The 20778-nt window shown below is 36.4% G+C and overlaps 1 protein-coding gene across 1 annotated transcript in view; it reads right to left on the bottom strand.

The window, feature by feature from the left end:
* The window catches only part of zgc:194990 (uncharacterized protein LOC568410 homolog), a 28074-nt gene that overhangs the window by 6361 nt on the left and 935 nt on the right, over positions 1 to 20778 (bottom strand). The window contains exons 2-9 of the mRNA XM_056463973.1: positions 15616 to 15711; positions 13558 to 13656; positions 13060 to 13161; positions 6167 to 6331; positions 5016 to 5153; positions 3083 to 3134; positions 2587 to 2613; positions 2415 to 2441 (exon numbers count right to left, since the gene is read on the bottom strand). Coding sequence (XP_056319948.1) covers positions 2415 to 2441; positions 2587 to 2613; positions 3083 to 3134; positions 5016 to 5153; positions 6167 to 6331; positions 13060 to 13161; positions 13558 to 13656; positions 15616 to 15678 — 673 coding nt within the window. The 5' untranslated portion in view covers positions 15679 to 15711. The remainder of the gene's footprint in view (positions 1 to 2414; positions 2442 to 2586; positions 2614 to 3082; positions 3135 to 5015; positions 5154 to 6166; positions 6332 to 13059; positions 13162 to 13557; positions 13657 to 15615; positions 15712 to 20778) is intronic.

Below are 20778 nucleotides of genomic sequence, written 5' to 3'. Positions count from 1 at the left end.
AGATCACATTTTTTAACAAAAATTACGTTCCAGGATCAACATAGATGTTGGGATCGCATCCTACTTGGCAAAATCACACCCACCGCAATGTCATAATGAGTATTACGCCTGTTTCACACCGCAAGCGGAGCATGAGCAGCGCATGCACAGCCTGGAAGGAGAGCAGAAGCAGCACGCAGGCTTTTGCCTTTCATACTGACTACGTCTGAAGCGGACAGCTCATCGGCAACTGCTGCACATATCAATCTATCTCTGTTTATTCTAACTAGTTACCTATCCATAAATACACTTTTTTTTTTTACTTTTCATCTGCACCAAGGCCCGCGGCAACCTCTTCCTATGCTGTTTCCTTAACCTGCAAGTCTTTATTTTACAAATTATATAGATCTTAAAGAACTGTTTGCTTCTCAAGCTCTGAGTGTCATTCATGTCTTTTCAGGTGCACTATGTTAGAAGACAATCACCTGTGATATCATGTCATTTTGTTTTTGATTGTCAGGATGTTATAGCCTATAGGTATAATAATATTTATACAATTTAAAATGATATTTATACACGATCACACTAGTGTGCAACCTAAGCAAAACTAATACTAAAATTGTTTTAAATTTGGTTTTGTAGTTCGAGCCTCAATAAATATTTGTTGCTGTTTTTAATCGTTTAAGTTCATTTGATTGAATATATAAAAATCAGTGGGTATTATCAAGGTTTTTATTGAGTAAAATAATTTTTTACTGTCATTCATTGTGTTTTTGGTCATTATCAATGCACTGTCACTTTAATTGAGTGTGAGCAGCGTGGCAAAAATAGACCCAGCACCAAAACTATCGCGGCACTGCTGCTTTAGCGACGCTCGCGCTTTCTGCGTGCAGTATAAAAGCTCTAATCTGTTAACATGGATGGCAAAAAAAACATGCGCTGCTCATGCTCTGCTAACGCTTGCGGTGTGAAACAGGCTTTAGAAAGTCATAATGACATAAGTCATTATGATTTCACATTACATTATGATGGGCATTACAATGTCATAAATTTTTACTGCATTAACTTGTATTACTGTTTACCAATGGGCATTATGATGTCATAACGCGTATTACAGTTTACTGAGGTGATGTCATCATGTATATAATAATGGCATTTTGGCATTACAATGTTATAATGGGTATTACGATGGGTATTACTGTTTACTAATGTGTACTATGATTTCATAAACTCATTACTATGTCATGATGGATATTATGGCATAACACTAATAATGATAGTGATAATAACTTTTGTACATGAAGTATTATAGTGTCATACGATATTGAACAAAATTTTATTATTATTATATCTAATGCAGTATAACGGTGCTGTAGTTTAAAGCAGCCGATGCTCCACATACTGTATAGGCTTCTAGCCAATGGCTAATTTACAACCTTAGTCCCTGGTTAGGCTTTTTACACACTAAAACAGTAGAAATATCTTTATATTATACTTATAAAAAGATAGATTACCAATACAAACAATCAAACAAATAAATAAATAAATAAATAAAAAGGAAACTGCATGACAGTCAGTGTTCACAAACCTGATTTAGTTTGAAGCACATCTCAAACTCTGTTTAAAATAAAATTGCAAACAGATTTAAATAGATTTCAATCGCAAAGCAGTGTACCTTGAACTGAAAATGTATATTGTGCAAATTTAGTGTCTGTGTTTGGTACTGTGCAGTTCAGATTGGTTACACTTTTTATGATAATCCTTTACTGCTTGATTTTGTTGTTAATCGGCATGTCATTTCTGGAGCAAGATGACCTACACATTTAAAAATCTTTTTAATATTTAACAACATTTTTCAGATTATACTTTTGCATAATATTGCTATGGTTTGCTATGGCTAATTGGTTTCCTGTCCAAAACTTTTAGAGTTTGTTTATATAGAGATCTAGCTGGTACAATTTTCAACTCTACTCAATCACAGATAAGTGCCAAAAGGCCATAGCATGCATTTATTCATTCATTTTCTTTTTGGCTTAGTCCCTTTATTAATCCGGGGTCGCCACAGCGGAATGAACCGCCAACTTATCCAGCCCGTTTTTTGCGCAGCGGATGCCCTTCCAGCCGCAACCCATCTCTGGGCAACATCCACACACACTCATTCACACACATACACTATGGACAATTTAGCCTACCCAATTCACCTATACCACATGTCTTTGGACTGTGGGGGAAACCAAAGCACCCGGAGGAAACCCATGCAAACGCAGGGAGAACATGCAAACTCCACACAGAAACGCCAACTGACCCAGCCGAGGCTCAAACCAGCGACCTTCTTGCTGTGAGGCAACAGCACTACCAACTGCGCCACTGCGTCGCCCCATAGCATGCATATGACATAATTATATTGATTTGATTTATGTAAATGTGAAACATACCTGCAGCATCACAAATCCAGTTCCACACTGAAACAAAAAACAACATTTCTCTGTCAATACATAATAAAAACTACTGCACTGACATCCTCATTGACTACATTGCTGAATGCAAGTTTATTTAAATGGCATTAAATGATTAATTATTTGCTTGATTAACCCATTAGTCTCTCACCTATGTGTGGAATGTAGCCAGTGCACTCTAAAGTAGATCAGAGAGAGAGAGAGATTACCAGAAACCCATTCAAGACACACCAATCACATGCCTACCATTCATGAAAACTCACATCTGATATAATAAACCTGCTGTAAGTAATGTCTTTAAAGTAAACTTCTCAAAATATATTTCTGAAAACTACCAGACCTACCTAAAAGAGCAGTCACTTGGGCAGTACATTATCAAAAGGTACCATATTGGTACCTCAAATGTACATAATAGTACCTAAAATTACATTACTGGTACTAATATATACCTTTGAGCTACTAATATAAACCCCTTTGTGTACTTTTTGAAAAGGTACCACCTCAGTGACCGCTCTCGACCTTTATTTCTGAGTGTATAAGCTTCCTTTTTGCAATTCCATTTTGTTGTCACTAGTGGTGCAGAATCGCTTGCAACAATATACTTCAATATTCTTCTAAATCAATTCTGGACATTAATACCAGCTCACCGATCTTCTGGGTCTTTTGTTTTTGTAGCAGCCACAGTCTTGGAATGAGCTCCTACAAACACACAAATGCGCTTCAGGTCAACACTGCTTGTTATTAGATCAATTATTCAAACGGAATGACAAATAATGTTCTAGTGGAAGTCAGAATTATAAGCCCTCCTGAATTATTAGCCCCCTGTATATTATTTACAACAATTTCTGTTTAATGGAGAGATTTTTTGAGACATTTCTAAACATAAAAGTTTTTAATATTAAAATTTTAATAGCTCATTTCTAATAACTAATATTTTATCTTTGCCTTGATGACAGTAAATAATATTTTACTAGATATTTTTTCAAGATATTAGTATTCAGCTTAAAATGACAGGCTTAATTAAGTTAACTAGGCAAATCATTGTACAACAGTGGTTTGTTCTGTGTGCAATCGGAAAGTAAAATCCTTAAAGGGCTGGTCCAGTGTGTATTTTTAAGGCTTGGTTGTGTTTATAAGATGCAAAGCAATGTGTGCTCATGCTTTACTTGTAGAATATCACATTATTTTATATATCTTACTTTCATTATATACAGCTACTCTGCTAACATGGAAACCACTGTCATATTTCCTAGATCCTCCAAAAGTCTTGCCCTTAAGAGGCCCTGACTGGTCAGCTAACGTAATGTGCTGTGATTCGCTCACATCACCAGGAAAAGCGTCACGCACCTACAAGCATGTGCTTTTGCTCTGTGTAAACACTGTCAGTCAGAGTAGAGTTAGCCGTATCAGTTTGTGCCTGAATCAGGCACACAATGACACAGAGGACACAGCTGAACCTCATGTCTGCTCTCTAAAAATAAAATATGTGTGTCTTTCACATTTATTCAGTGTCTTTCACATATATTCAGAATAAGCATGTGTAAGTAATTTGAAACGTTCACATATCTTTTGCCAGTTTGTTATTTGAGATGTAGAATGCAGGGAAAGCGGCCACATAGAGAGACATTGTACGTGCTGCTGAAGATTGTGGCTGTTTACAGCGGTTTGACGGATAAATATGAATTTGTAGCCAAATTGTTAGTGGTGCCAAACATCATTTCCAGTTGTTTACATTCTTGTTTACATCTTTGCCACAACATACCGTTAACGCTAAAACTGTGCATGTAATAGATCAATTTGAACAAATAAAAATACTCACAGGTAGCAGCTCACAATCCACAATGTCGTCTGTTATGGTTGGAGGAGATTTTAGCCGAATCCAGCACTGAACTGAGATAGATTCTGGAAGTTCTCCTTTGACAAATGCTAGCTATATAAATTTTTTATAATTCTCTTGAATATAATTAAAATTAAATTGTAAGCACTTTCAAGCATTGACACTCTTTGTGTCGTCTCTTTTCCACAGAACAAGCTCTATGCAAATAGCAGCGTTTGGACGACATTTTAGCTTTCTGTGCTACATTACAGCACCTCTGGCCACGCCCCTTCACTGTGTGGGAAGTATGTGCATGGTGAATGTGCGTAAACTGAAGCCCTTGTGATCTCACTAGCCCGGATGTATTTTTTTTCGTAGTCCCGAAATCGCTAAAGCTAACTCTGTAAAACCCAATGTCTCCCTTTGCATTGAACTTTTAGCATATTACATTCAGAGATGTTGTTTATGTTCACACAGCTACATTACACATCAACTAAAGTTTAAAATATGATATCATAGTGGACCACCCCCCTTTAAGAGGGCTAATAGTATTGACCTTAAAAAAAATTCTTAAAAACTGCTTTTACTCTAGCTGAAATAAAATAAATAAGACTTTCTCTAGAAGAAAAAATATTATGAGAAATACTTTTAAAATTTTCTTGTTCTGTTAAACTCCATTTGGGAAATATTTGAAAAACAAAAAAAATTCACAGGAGGGCTAATAATTTTGACTTCAACTGTATATGTCTGCAGAGGCATCAAACCTTGTCTAGATGTTCTCCAAGAGTGACTCCTATGAGCAGCTCGACGGCAGACTGCAGGTGGGACAGGAGACCTCGCTTCCACTGCAGCTCCAGGTCATCCAGCATCATCAACACCGCCTCACCCGGCCAGATGCCATGCTGGAGAAACAAGCAACAATCAGACCTTTTGCATGCATTTCATGCCTCGGACGGGTCATTGGAGTTGTTTGTTATGTGAGAAGGTGAGATGATACTTCACTAGCAGTATTTACTGCTATCCCGTTCCACACAATCACTCCTTAGAAAATAAAGGGAACTCTGAGAACTTCATGGATTATTGATCAGGCATTAGAAAGGCGATGCTACCTTGTAAGCTTACCTGTGTTAACAGATTTACGGTGTGTAATTGTATCGATGTTTAAATGTGTGACAGCTATTAGTTAGCCATTTGAAGGTTGACTTCCCCGAAGAGTGGAAAGACTGTGGCTTAAAGGGTCAGTTCACCCAAAAAAAATGACCATTTACTCCCTATTCATTCTCCTTCTAGTGGTGCCAAACCGCTAAGAACAAAGTTTCTTTATTCTGCTGAACACAAAAGAAGATATTTTGAAGAATGCTGATATCCATAGTAGGAACAAAACATATATGGAACTATGGAGGTCAATGGTTACAGGTTTTCAGTTTACTTTAAAATATCTTCTTTTCTGTTCATTTGAAATGTACTCATTTAGCAGACATTTTTGCTTATGCAAGTAAGCTAGTGTTTTGGAAGTGTATGACGAGCTAGTTATTATTTAAATAGAAAACCAATAGAAGTCAATGGTAAATTGTAATTTCTCCAGATTAGCGGGTTGAGCGTGTCTCTGTCAGGTCAGCCAGTGAGGTCATTTGTAATCAACACAGTCAGACGAGAGGATCATAGCAAGGTTAATATCTTAATTCTTAATCAGAGAGCAGACAGAGAGAGAGAGAGAGAGAAAGAGAGAGACGCTTCATTTACAGCGTAGATTGATAATAAATTACAAACACAAACAAAGTCAATGTTGTGACCATTAATGCATTGTGTATATAAGTTATAGAGGACAAAAAAGTACTAATTATTTACTCACCCCTTACTTCTATTTTCATTTCTTTTTCTGTTGAACACAAAATCAGAAAATGGTGGCCCTTACCGGGTGTGTGTTTCTCTGTGCTCTGGTCCAGTCCATGATGATCCTCTTGTAGGGGCCCATGTCGTACTCTCCCCCCTGCTCCAGCATGCTCAGTAGGTGAGTCTTCCAGTCACGCTTTTCTGGATGCAGATCCACATACACTTGGACAGGCTTCTCTGTGTTTTCCTGCATAATTAGTAAAAAAAAAAAAACAAAGACTTGGAACACAGCATTATTTTTTATGGTGCATTTGAATATGCCATTTATTATATTAGATTTTTCTATGGAAGAGGAAATTGGCTTTTGATCAAAATTAACTTTAAGCAAAATATTCCTTTAACTCAGTGCGTATCCAGATGCTTTGGATTATTGCATTTGCCTAATACATTTTATTAAATTACATTTTTCATCCTTACACTATTGCCATATTCAAACTGATTTTAGAAATTAGTAGTAGTACTATGAGTAGCAGCAGTAGTTATAATTAATAATACTATATCTTTTACTGCTAATACAACTACTACTAGGCCTACTAATAAAATATTTTAATTGTTCACTGGAAACTCACTCTGAACAGATCAGTTGAATCAGTGAGTTGTTTATTGGATACTCTGGAAAGATCAGTTGAATCAGTGAGTTGTTTACTGGACACTCACTCTGAACAGATCAATTGAATCAGTGAGTTGTTCACTGGATACTCACTCTGAACAGATCATTTGAATCAGTGAGTTGTTTATTGGATACTCTGAACAGATCAGTTGAATCAGTGAATTGTTCACTGGATACTCACTCTGAACAGATCATTTGAATCAGTGAGTTGTTTATAGGATAGTCTGAACAGATCAGTTGTGTCAGTGAGTTGTTCACTGGATACTCACTCTGAACAGATCAGTTGAATCGATGAGTTGTTTATTGGATACTCTGAACAGATCAGTTGAATCAGTGAGTTGTTCACTGGATACTCACTCTGAACAGATCATTTGAATCGGTGAGTTGTTTACTGGAAACTCTGAACAGATCATTTGAATCAGTGAGTTGTTTATTGGATACTCTGAACAGATCAGTTGAATCGGTGAGTTGTTTATTGGATACTCTGAACATATCAGTTGAATCGGTGAGTTGTTTACTGGATACTCACTCTGAACAGATCAGTTGAACCAGTGAGTTGTTTATTGGATACCCTGAACAGATCAGTTGAATCGGTGAGTTGTTTACTGGATACTCACTCTGAACAGATCATTTGAATCAGTGAGTTGTTTACCGGATACTCACTCTGAACAGATCAGTTGAATCAGTGAGTTGTTTATTGGATACTCTGAACAGATCAATTGAATCAGTGTGTTGTTTACTGGATACTCACTCTGAACAGATCATTTGAATCAGCGAGTTTTTTTACTGGACACTCACTCTGAACAGATCATTTGAATCATTGAGTTGTTTATTGGATACTCTGAACAGATCATTTGAATCAGTGAGTTGTTTATTGTATACTCTGAACAGATCAGTTGAATCAGTGAGTTTTTCACTGGATACTCACTCTGAACAGATCAGTTGAATCAGTGAGTTGTTTATTGGATACTCTGAACAGATCAGTTAAATCAGTGAGTTGTTTATTGGATACTCTGAACAGATCATTTGAATCAGTGAGTTGTTTACTGGATACTCACTCTGAACAGATCATTTGAATCAGTGAGTTGTTTACAGGATACTCACTCCGAGCAGATCATTTGAATCATTGAGTTGTTTATTGGATACTCTGAACAGATCAGTTGAATCAGTGAGTTGTTCACTGGATACTCACTCTGAACAGATCAGTTGAATCAGTGAGTTGTTTATTAGATGCTCTGAACAGATCAGTTGAATCAGTGAGTTGTTTATTGGATACTCTGAACAGATCAATTGAATCAGTGAGTTGTTTACTGGATTCTCACTCTGAACAGATTGTTTGAACCAAAGATGTTGTTCACTAGATACTCACTCTAAACAGATCATTTGAATTAGTGAGTTATTCACTCGATACTCATTCTGAACAGATCATTTGAATCAGTGAGCTATTCACTTGATACTCACTCTGAACAGATCATTTGAATTAGTGAGTTATTCACTCGATACTCATTCTGAACAGATCATTTGAATTAGTGAGTTATTCACTCGATACTCATTTTGAACAGATCATTTGAATCAGTAAGTTATTCACTGGATACTTACTCTGCATAGATCATTTGAATCAGTGAGTTATTTACTATATATTCACTCTGTACATATAATTTGAATCAGTGAGTTGCTTACTGAATACTCTGAACAGATCGTTTCAATCAGTGAGTTATTCACTTGATACTCTGAACAGATCATTTAAAATCAGTGAGTTGTTTACTAAATACTAACTCTGAACAGATCATTTGAATCAGTGTTATTGACTCCATATTCAATCTGAACAGATAATTGAGACTCACTCTGAATGGATTATTTGAATCAATTTTGAATATTTGAATTATTTGAGAACAAATGTGGTCAGATCAGTCCAATTAAAAAATTAATTGTTCAATGCAATTTGCGAACAAATTCACCAGGTTAACCAACAAAATTCTGCTTGTTCACCAACCAAACACTAACATCTTGTCTCTGAGCATGTCATGACTTTTCCCCTTGAAAATAACTGTTTACTCCGTCTCATTGAGGAAGTGCAATTGAGTATAAAGTACAATCTTTTGATTTAGATTGTAGTTAAGTAAAAGTAAAAACTTAACCAAAATAAAAATACTCTTAAAAAAAGAATAGAATACCATACAAAGCAAGTTACTGACCACCACTGAATTCTATAAAAGCAACTGTGAAAATAATTGCCTCTCTAACTGGAGGCCTGTTCGGCCCCTTGAGCTGACATTTATGACGCAGCAGCCTTTTTAATAAACAGCCCGAGTCGGACTCAAATCAATTACTTTGATTTCTCTGACAAAATGTGCTGACAGGCTTTTTTAAAAGTACACTAAATCCACGAGGCGGACGCCCTGGAGCGACTACAGCTTTCTGAAGGACACAAAAGTACTGCAGACTAAACTATAACTTCAAGAGCCTGATCCTTTGAAAACCGAGGGAATGTTAAAGTCTTAAGCCACCGGAGCTGTCAGTCAGTGAGCCTGATGCAAACAGACCAGCTGGTTATTACAGGCACTCGCTGTCTAAAGCTGGATTTTCTCTAAATATAACACACAGCTCTAAACGAGCAACATCAGCCTGTAATTAAACTCATGCAGATACTGAGAAACAGCAGTTATTGTCCAAAAACGCTCAGTATCTGGATGTGTAGGATTAAGCCACATTAATATTGGAAAGTGAGTTGATTTTTTAATAATATAATATAATATAATATAATATAATATAATATAATATAATATAATATAATATAATATAATATAATATAATATAATATAATATAATATAATATAATATAATATAATATAATATAATATAATATAATATGGGGTGGCTGCATGGTGGTGCAGTGGCTAGCACGTTCTCCTCACAAAAATAAGGTCGCTGGTTCAAGCTTCGACTAGGTCAGTTGGCAGTTCTGTATGGAGTTTGTATGTTCTCCCCGTGTTTGTGTGGGTTTCCTCCGGGCACTCTGGTTTCTGCCATAGTCCCAAGACATGCGCTTTAGGTGAATTGAATACGCTACATTGTCCATAGTGTATGTGTGTGAATGAATGTATGGATGTTTCCGAGTGATGGGCTGCAGCTGGAAGGGCATCCACTGCGTAAAACATATTCTGGATAAGTTGGCGGTTCATTCCGCTGTGGCAACCCCAGATTAATAAAGGGACTAAGTCGAAAAGAAAATGAATGAATATATAATATAATATAATATAATATAATATAATATAATATAATATAATATAATATAATATAATATAATATAATATAATAAGATATAATATAATATAATATAATATAATATAATATAATATAATATAATATAATATAATATAATATAATATAATTATTTCATAAACTGAAATTGAGGTAACACATCAGATAAAGAATTAAAATTTTGTTTGTGGATTGTGAGAGAATACTGTAGAACTGCATTTTTTTACATGCATATTTGCATTAAAACATACAGTTTATTGTTGAACACTACTTCATTTTACATCACATTTTAACCTTTATAAAAAAGAAAATGTTTATATAATTCTTTTTTACAAATTAAAATAGTTTTCTAGTTTTGTACTAGATAATATTATGGACCAAAAATGTAATTTTAGGTTTATATAAATGTAGGTCTTTGGTAATGGCCACAAATACATTGAGTCAAAATTATAAATGTTTCTTTTATGCCAAAAATGATTAGTATTGAGTAAAGGTCATGCTCCATGAAGAGTTTTGTAAATTTCCAACTGTAAACACTTCAAGATCCATTTTTGATTAGTGTATTGCATGGCTAAGAACTTCAATAAAAAATGAGTTTATGTGATTTAGATGTTTTGAAACTTCAAATTCTATATTTTCAAATAGTTTTATTTTGCCTAATATTCTCCTGTCCTAACAAAGTACAAATGGAAAGCTTATTTTTTCAGCTTTTGGGTGATTTATAAATCATAACTGTAAAAATTTGATTCATATGACATTATGACCCATGGTTTTAAATCAAATTTGGGATTTTATATTTATATATGTAATTTTGTAATACAGTAAATAAAGTTAAGTATAGTTATGCAACACATTTTTCAATCATATTAAACACATTCAAACACATTTCATAATTTCATCATTTAGATTTGATGAAGCAGTTTTTCTTAAAATTTATTTTAAATTCATTCATTTTCTTTTCGTGTTTATATTTATTAATCTGGGGTCGCCACAGTGGAATGAACCACCAACTTATCCAGCATATGTTTTACGCAGCGGATGTCCTTCCAGCTGCAACCCATCACATTCACAGCGGACAATTTAGCTTACCCAATTCACCTATACTGTAGGTTATAGTCCATGTCTTTGGACTTGTGGGGGAAACCGGAGCACCCGGAGGAAACACACGCCAACACAGGGAGAACATGCAAACTCCACACAGAAACGCCAACTGACCCAGCCGAGGCTCGAACCAGCTACCTTCTTGCTGTGAGGCGAGAGCACTACCCACTGCACCACCGTGCTGCCCCTATATTAAATTACTACATATAGTAATAATATTTAGTTCTTGTCTGTTTTGTTGTTATTTATGTTTTCCTATCCACCAAACAACAATAACCCTAACCCTAACCCTAACTGTATTATTATTATTATTAGGGACCGAGCACCGAACGGTGCAAGGCCCTATTGGAATTGCTCCGTTTATTATTATTATTATTATTATTATTATTATTATTATTATTATTATTATTATTCTTATTATTCTTCTCCCGAATGAATCGCGATTTTGAGGGTCTAAACATGCCCAAAAACTCACGAAAATTTGCACACGCCCCAGAAGTGGCGAAAATTTACGTTTGTTATAGGCTTCGGAAGTGGGCGTGGCAAAATGACTCGACAGCGCCACCTAGAAAATTGATACGGACAAGCCCCCGAGCCACGAATCACGCACATGCACGAAAATTAGCACACACCTCAAACATGCCAAAACCTACAATAAAGTCTCAAGGAGCGATATCTCAAAACCAACAGGAAGTCGGATATTTATGGCTTCCTGCGGCGAAAAAGTGGCGTTTTTGCCATTTCCAGGCGTTGTACTTTAACGAACTCCTCCTAGGGATTTCATCCGATCGACACCAAAATTGGGTTATGTCATCTAAAGACCTTGGCGATGTTAAATTGCGAAGCTTTAGAGTTTTCGTCGATGGGCGTGTCCGTGGCGGCCTCGTAAATTTTGACGACTCGCCACGAAACATCAAGTTGTTATAACTCAGGCATGCATTATCCGATCTGCCTCAAAATTCACACGCTTGATAACCGTCGTGACCTGAACACGTTTACATGCCAATATCCCGATACAGTTAAAGCGCCACCTGCTGGCTACAGGAAATGACATGATTTACAGCGAAACAAACTCCTCCCATAAATTTCATGATATCAGCACCAAATTTGAGTGGTGTCATCTGAAAGCAGTATCGATGATATATTGTAAAGGTCTAGAGTTTTCGTCGATGGGCGTGTCCGTGGCGGACTCGCAAACTTTGATGATTCGCCACCAAACATCAAGTTGTTATAACTCAGGCATGCATGATCCCATCTGCCTCAAAACTCACACATTTGATAAGTGTCTTGACCTGAACATGTTTACATGCCAATAACTCAATACAGTTATAGCGCCACCTGTTGGCAAATTTAAAATTGCCTATAACTCAGCCAAACAATATCCGATCTGCCTAAAACTTCACATGGTTGTTAAGACTCATCTCCTGAAGACATCTACATGCCAATATTGAGTCACAGTTATAGCGCCACCTGCTGACAGTAGGTAGTTTGGCTTATAACTCATCCACACAATGTCTAATCAGGCTGAAACTTCACATGTTTGATGAGTTTCCACTACTGAAGACATCTACATGCCAATCTTGAGTCACAGTCATAGCGCCACCTGCTGACAGGAGCAAGTATGGCATAAATCTGTGATTTTCTCAGATTTTTTTATGTATCGGCTTAAATTATTATTGTTCGCGGTTCTCTGTCATCCTACGGCCACCGGGCGGCGGTGAGCCCGTGTGCGAGGTCCCTATCATCGCTGCTTGCAGCTTTAATTATTATTATTATTATTATTTTTCTTTCATAAAGTGGTGTGTTCCAGACCTCTTGGCCAGGTAAATGTGATCTCGATTTCAAAGTTTTATTTGTTTTACCTGTTTAAATATAGATAAATGAATATGCTGAGTAATGAATTTGCTCTTGTGTGTTGAAATTCTTTGAGTTGAGTATCTGACCTTCATCTCCAGAATGTTGGCGGTCTCCACAATGAACTCTCGACAGGTGTGTGGAGGCCACACGTCCTCTCCGGTCCAGATGTGAGCCAGAATATCTGACCTCTGAAAGACACCATTATAACACTTTTACAACATAAGCTTTGACCCAACCCTGTGTTTAAAAATCGCACTATGTAGCAGACACAGCAGATGGTTTGCAACTTTGTGACTGTTAAAAATGTACATGCTACATATGGCAAATCCTTTTCCATGGAAAAACAGGATAGTTAAGTTTCCATCAGAATATCGTCATATCTTGGGGTACTTTCGCCTATTATTTTTTATTAATACTGTGAATTTGTAAATACTGTCCGACTTACATATTGTTTTTCACCAATTATATAGTGCTGAAGTAAACATATTCAGCATCTTTGATATGCACTAATGGTCAGGGACTCTTATCAAAAATACTACAGTATATTAGTATTTCAATGCAATACTACAGTATATTAGTCTTACCTGACAGATTCTGTTGAGTTCTCGGGCCAGCTCCATTACAAACAGCTGACTCTCGCTTAATGGCTCTTTCTTTACATGTTTCACTTTCTTTCGTGTCTCCTGAACACAATAAAAAAAAATCAGGTTAACATCAAGTAAAAATATAGTATCTGATTCTTTTTTTTATTTTTAATTTAAGTTATGTATTCTGACAGTCGAAAACATCATAATTACAGGCTTCTTTGTCTTGTTTCATTTCATAACGAGCATGTTAAAGGGGCAACTCATCCAAAAATCTGAATTCTGTCATTATTTTCCAACCCAGGCTCATTCTGAAAATGTACCGCTATATACATTTCCGGAGATCGCAAAATACGTCCCAGGGGCCCAAGTTTTTGTTTTCATGTGTCCACCAGAGGTCGCTGTGTTTGCTTTTTCAGATCTCAAATATCTCTGGAGAGTGCCATTCTCACCTGCTGTTCTTGCTTAAATCCACCAGAGGCCGCTGTGAACTGACTAACTGACTTACTAAATGTCTGACCGATCGACTGACCCACCCTCTTCCTTCCCTAAACCCGACCAATAGTGTTTTCAAAAGCACCAATTGACCACCGATTTTAAAAAGCAATCCAGAAAAAGAAAAGACATCACCTGATTTTTAACACGTTTTCAGATTTTACCACATTCTCACCCTGTTATTTACGTGTTTATTTTGTTTGTTAAGGATTTTTTTTTCTTTTTATAGAATTTTTTTACTTTCTGGAACCGTTCTTCACCAAACCTCGTCTCTGCTCTCTGCATCTCAAGTCTGCTGACATACAGTACATGGCGAGCTACTGAACAAACTGTTAACAGCAGAAAAGCCGTCCACATGGAGGTAAGTGGTCAGCTAGTAAGCGCGAAAAGAATTGGCATAATACCGCCCCGTGGCATTTGTTTTGAAGACGAAATGCAGCCATAAGTACTTCATGAAATGTATAAAGGGCTACATTTTCAGAATGAGCCTATGTTGTCATTTTCTCACCCTCAGGTTGTTTCAAAAATACATACAAAATTGATCTGTTCTGCTGAAGACGAAGTCAGATATTTGAAAGAATGTCAGTAACCACACAGACCTCGCCATCCATTTACTCCCATCGTTAGAAAAATATATAGCATTGGAGATATATTTGCAGATACATACCTATATTTGCCGAGGCTGACAAAGATTTTGTCTGATTTGTAAGTTTAGATTTAGACATTGTTCTCAACATGACAAACACATTTTATATAATTTTTTATTAGCTCCACACTACAGGAAGCATTCTGAATAGTCAGGTGCTCTGGATTCTGAAATATTCATATTCATAGGATGTAGTAATGTATCAAAGTGCCACCAAAGTTTAGTAAAGACAGTGAACATGGTAGATTGTAAACGGACTGAAAAATATTAAACATTATTACCACAGCAACATTATAAAAGAACCATGAATAATGGAAAACAGGTTGTTAAGCATGCTAGAAATATTTAGATTTATTATATTAATATACATTATACATCATTTATTTATTTATATAAGAATATATTTAAAATTTAAGTGATGCAGTACATAAAAAGTTACATTGTCTACTAGATATATTTAAAATATAACTTTTTAAAATAAATAAATAAATAAAAAGGTAAACTACTTTATTAGCAGACATAATTGTTGGTTAATATTAGAAAAGAAATTATCACATAAGGTTAGGAACAATATTAACAAAATGTTTCCCTCAATGAACTCCTTATTAATGCTCATTTATAGTAAGTAAAGTATCTATTCTAGTAGTTATGTTTTAGCATGGGATAGATAAGACATTACATACAATAATGCATCGATATCTGTTTTTAAGTACTAATAAACTACAAATATGCTAGTAAATGCATTATATTAAGCAACTAGTTCATAGTGAATAGGTATTCCCTAATCTTAAACAACAAATGAATGTTAGTTCTAAAAAAATGTATTTATTATTATGCCTACAGTAGACAAAATAGCTTGATATTGGTGAATTTAACTTAATTAATGTGAAATGAATGAATGAATGAATGAATCATACCTTGAAACGAAACTTGAGCTTCTTCGCCGGCTCGATAAGGAACTGAAGGCAATCTTTCATCATACTAGCAGGCCGATGTGTGAAGGAGATGCAGATCTGAACACAGAAAGAGAAGCAAAGGGAGCGATTAGAGATGTTCAGGATGTAAATGAAGGAGCCTAACAGCTGCAAAAAAAGATGGGAGGGGTTTTGCAAAAATCCTGACTCTAAACTCGACACAGACTCAACCTGCAAGAAGGCATTATTTTTTTGATCACTCTGCGCCGATCAGCCGGACACTACAGTGGTTGCAGGTCCAGAGAGACCCGAGGAAGCAGCGAGAGCACTTTTAATGAACGCTCGGGGACAGAGCGGGATACAGAAGAGCTGAATCAGCACGTCTTCTCAGCGTTTCTCCAGCACACCCACACAACCTGCCACAGCTCCTCCAATCTCACTTCCTTATTCCCTTTCCAAAACTCCAAAATACTGTGATTTATACAAACAAATGTCCAAATAAATTATATACACTCTGCGTGGCTCAAAGATGAGGGGTCATTAAAATACTTACAAAAGTGATTTATATATAGTTGAAGTCAGAATTATTAGCCCCCTGTATATTTTTTTACCCAATTTCTGTTTAACAAAGAAGCTTTTTTTCAACACATTTCTAAGCATAATAGTTTTATTAAATAATGCTAACTTTGTGCTAACTTTAATAAACAATAACTAACTTTGCCATGACAGTACCTAATGTTTTACTATATTTTTCAAGATACTAGTATTCAGCTTAAAGTGCATTTTAAAGGCTTTACTAGGTTAATTAGGCAAGTTAGGGTAATTAGGCAAATCATTGTATAACAGTGGTTTAATCTGTAGAGAATTGAAAATATATATATAGCTTAAGAGGGCTAATCATTTCGACCTTAAAGTTCATTCATTCATTTTCTTTTTGGCTTAATCCCTTTATTAATCAGGGGTTGCCACAGTGGAATGAACCACCAACTTATCCAGCATATGTTTTACGCATTTTCGTGTTTGCATGTTCTCCCCCTTGTTGGTGTGGGTTTCGTCTGGGTGCTCCGGTGTCCCCCACAATCCAAAGACATGCACTACAGGTGAATTGAATGAACAAAATTGGCCATGGTGTATAAGTGTGAATGAATGTGTATGGATGTCTTCCAGTACTGGGTTGCAGCTGGATGGTCATTCGCTGTGTAAAACATATGCTGGATAAGTTGGCTGGATAAGACTAAGCCGTAGGAAAATGAATGAATGAATGAATTTCTTGGTTGTATTAAAATTCTTCTACTTATTTATTTCAAAAGTAGTTTTAGACTTTTGGATACCACTGTTCACTGTAAACAAAGTTTAGAAGTAGTACATTACAATTAAATACAAATATTTTCAGCTTTAATTACTATTGATTGTGAGTTTAAATAAATGTCACTTCATATTTACTTTTACTTTATATAAATATGTTTGTTTTACATTAATTTATCTGTCATATTTTAACTCTTTATTCCCTATTTTTTGACAGAATGAGGAGAGAATAAAAAATGGTGTCTATAAATTCACACATTTACATTATGTAATTAAAAATGTATGTGTACTGTATTGGTCACACATCTCTAAGTAACCAAACATTCAATATAGTGAAATTAAGTATATTCAACTCACATAAAACCTCTTATTTTGCTTTACACTTCACAGTTGCTTTCTGTTTGGTAGTGTTGCATTGTCAGACCACACAAACTACTTCAGTGTCCCCACATTATTTCTGATTATCTCTAGCAGCTGATTTAATGAACATTATAAATGGAGTTAAAAGTCTGTATATTTGTTTGGTGCACTGAGAAGCTTTGGCATCCCTTTCATCCTTAGGGAACCAAACAAACAACCCAGCAGGACACTGATAAGCCTTTATTAATCATCAGCTTTACTCTCATTAAATTATGTGCCCAAAAATGCAGGTTAATTAACTTGCTTGCATTTGTTTATGCACAAATAAAACTACTGACTAATCATAAACATGATTACTGAAATATGCAAAAGTTTCTCCATGGCTGACTAAAAAAAATGTGTGGTATCATATCGAAAACTTTATGGAAATCTCAGGGATCACACACAGTCTCAAACAGATCTCAAAAAGATACCTAAAAATAAATTTAGTGTGTTAGAAAAAAATGCTGTATTTTGTTGACTGGATAGACTTCTGTTACATGTGCTTATTGATGCAAAACTCACACTGGTATTGGGTTTAAATTTAATTTTAGCAAAGGTGTTTGTAAATAGAAACATCATTAAATCATCATCACACCATTTCATTTAAAAGTTTTAACATATAATTATTTAAATAAATATAAATGTGTTGTTGCTTTGAGCTCTAAAAGACATTAGCAACACCTTACTCTAATACCTCATAAACCTCACTGCTTAAACTCCAGAAATTTCCTAATTACATCCTAGCAACAATTCATAGCCCACAATAAATTCCCTAGTATCATCTTAGAAACTCTGTAGTAACACTATATTAACATCCCAAACCAGAATCTCCATTAATCGCCTTAGTAACACCCTAGGAGCAACCCAGAACATCCAGTAAACTTCCTAGTAACAACTCAGAGCATTCAATGAACTCCCCGAGCAAAACCCCAGCCCAACCAGAACCCTAAAAAACTCCCTTGTAATACTCTAACAACATCCTAAAATGTTTGATGAACTCCATAGTAACACTCTATCAACACCTCAAACCAAAACCTCCGTTAATCTCCTTAGTAACACATTGGCAACAACCCAGACATTAAATGAACTCCCTAGTAACACCCAAGCAAAGCCCCAACCCAACCAAAACCCTAAAAACTCCCTAGTAACACCCTAACAACAACTCTAAATGTAATAGAGTAACACTCTATCAACATCCGAACTCAGAACCTTCATTAGTCTCCTTAGTAACCCCCTAGCAACAACCCAGACATTCAATAAACTCCGTAGTGACACACTAGCAACCTCCCGACCCAGAAACTCAATTAAATTCCTTAACAACACCCTAGAATCAACCCAAAACATCCAGCAAACTCCCTAGTAACACACTGGCAACAACTCAGAGCATTCAATGAGCTCCCCAAGCAAAACTTCTGGCCAACCAGAACGCTAAAAATTCCATTGTAACACCCTAACAGCAACCTAAAATGTTTGATGAACTCCCTAGTAACACTTTAGCAACAACCCAAACCAAAAACTCCATTAATCTTTTTAGTAACACCCTAGCAACAACCCAGACATTTAATAAACTCCCTAATAGCACTCTAGCAACGTCCCGACCCAGAAACTTAATTAAACTCCTTAGCAACACCCTAGAATCAACCCCAAACATCCAGTAAACTCCCTAGTAATACCCTGGCAACAACTCAGAGCATTCAATGAGTTCCCCAAGCAAAACCCGAACCCAGCCAGAACCCTGAAAAAAATCCCTTGTAACACCCTAACAACAACCCAAAACATTAGGTGAACTGCCTATAACACCCTAGCAACATCCCAACCCAGAACTCCCAAAAAATTCCCTAGTAACACCCTAACAACAACCAGGACAATCATAATCCTTTCTACATCAACCAAAACATTAAGTGAACTCTCTTGTAAGAGCCTCAGTGCAGTAGACGTATACAGCTAAATTAACATGATTAATGCTAACACAATAAAAAAATTATTACAGTTTTAAAACCTGATACTGAGGTATACAAATATACACTCACCACCCACTTTATTAGGTCCACCTGTCCAACAGTTTGTTAACGCAAATTTCTAAACAGCCAATCACATGGCAGCAACTCAATGTGTCAGAGCATCAGAATGGGGAAGAAAGGGGATTTAAGTGACTTTTAATGTGGCATGGTTGTTGGTGTCAGACGGGCTGGTCTGAGTGTTTCATAAACTGCTGATCTACTGGGATCTACTCTATTTTCACACACAACCATCTCTAGGGTTTACAGAGAATGGTCCAAAAAAGAGAAAATATCCAGTGAGTGGCAGTTCTGTGGGTGTAAATGCCTTTTTGATGTCAGAGGTCAGAGGAGAATAACCACTCGTTACAACCGAGGTATGCAGAAGAGCATCTCTGAACGCACAACATGTCCAACCTTGAGGCGGAGGGACTACAGAAGCAAAAGACCACACGAGGGCCCACTCCTGTCAGCTAAGAGCAGGAAACGGAGGCAACAATTCACACAGGCTCACTAAAATTGGACAATAGAAGATTGGAAAAACGTTGCCTGCTCTGATGAGTCTCGATTTCTGCTGCGACATTCGGATTGTAGAATTTGGTGTCAACAACATGAAAGCATGGATCCATCCTGGTTTGTATCAACAGTTCAGACTAGTGATGGTGGTGTAATGATGTGGTGGATGTGGATTTTCTTGGCACACTTTGGCCCCATTAGTACCAATTGAGCATCGTGCTAACGCCCCAGCCAACCCAAGTATTTTTGCTGACCATGTCCATCCCTTTATGACCACAGTGTACCCATGTGGCTACTTACAGCAGGATAACACGCAATGTCATAAAGCCTGAATCATCTCAGACTGGTTTCTTGAACATGACAATGAGTTCACTGTACTCAAATGGCCTCCACAGTCACCAGAACTCAATCCAATAGAGCATCTTTGGGATGTGGTAGAACAGGAGATTCGCATCATGGATGTGCAGTCGACAAATCTGCAGCACCTGCATGATGCCATCATGTCAATAAGGACCAAAATCTCAAAGGAATATTTGCAGTACCTTGTTGAATTTATGCTACGAAGGATTAAGGCAGTTCTGAAGGCGAAAGTCGGTCCTTCCCGTCACTAGTAAGGTGTACCTAATAAAATGGCCTGTATTAGTTCAGGAGTTTAAATGTTTTTTTACAAAATGTGCAAAGTTGAACAATGATGGGATACCTTCATATAATAATAGATTTTTACTGTAATTGAAGGCTCCACGACGTCAACGTGTCCAGGACAGGCAAATGTGGAATCTACTTATTTATAGCAGAACTGTCTAGCAACACCCTAGCAACAGTCCAGAAACTCTATCTGTAAAGTCCCATAATTGCTGTCTGTTAACTCATTAGTGTGCACTGCAGAATGAACTTGTTTTCAGTCAGGTTGGCAGTGTCGCTCCACGTGTTCAGGTCGTGAACAGAG

Source organism: Danio aesculapii, chromosome 8 (genome assembly GCF_903798145.1).
Source record: "Danio aesculapii chromosome 8, fDanAes4.1, whole genome shotgun sequence".
NCBI classification, from domain to species: domain Eukaryota; kingdom Metazoa; phylum Chordata; class Actinopteri; order Cypriniformes; family Danionidae; genus Danio; species Danio aesculapii.
The sequence above is the reverse complement of the archived record's forward strand: the minus strand, read 5'-3'. Positions and strand labels throughout refer to the sequence as shown.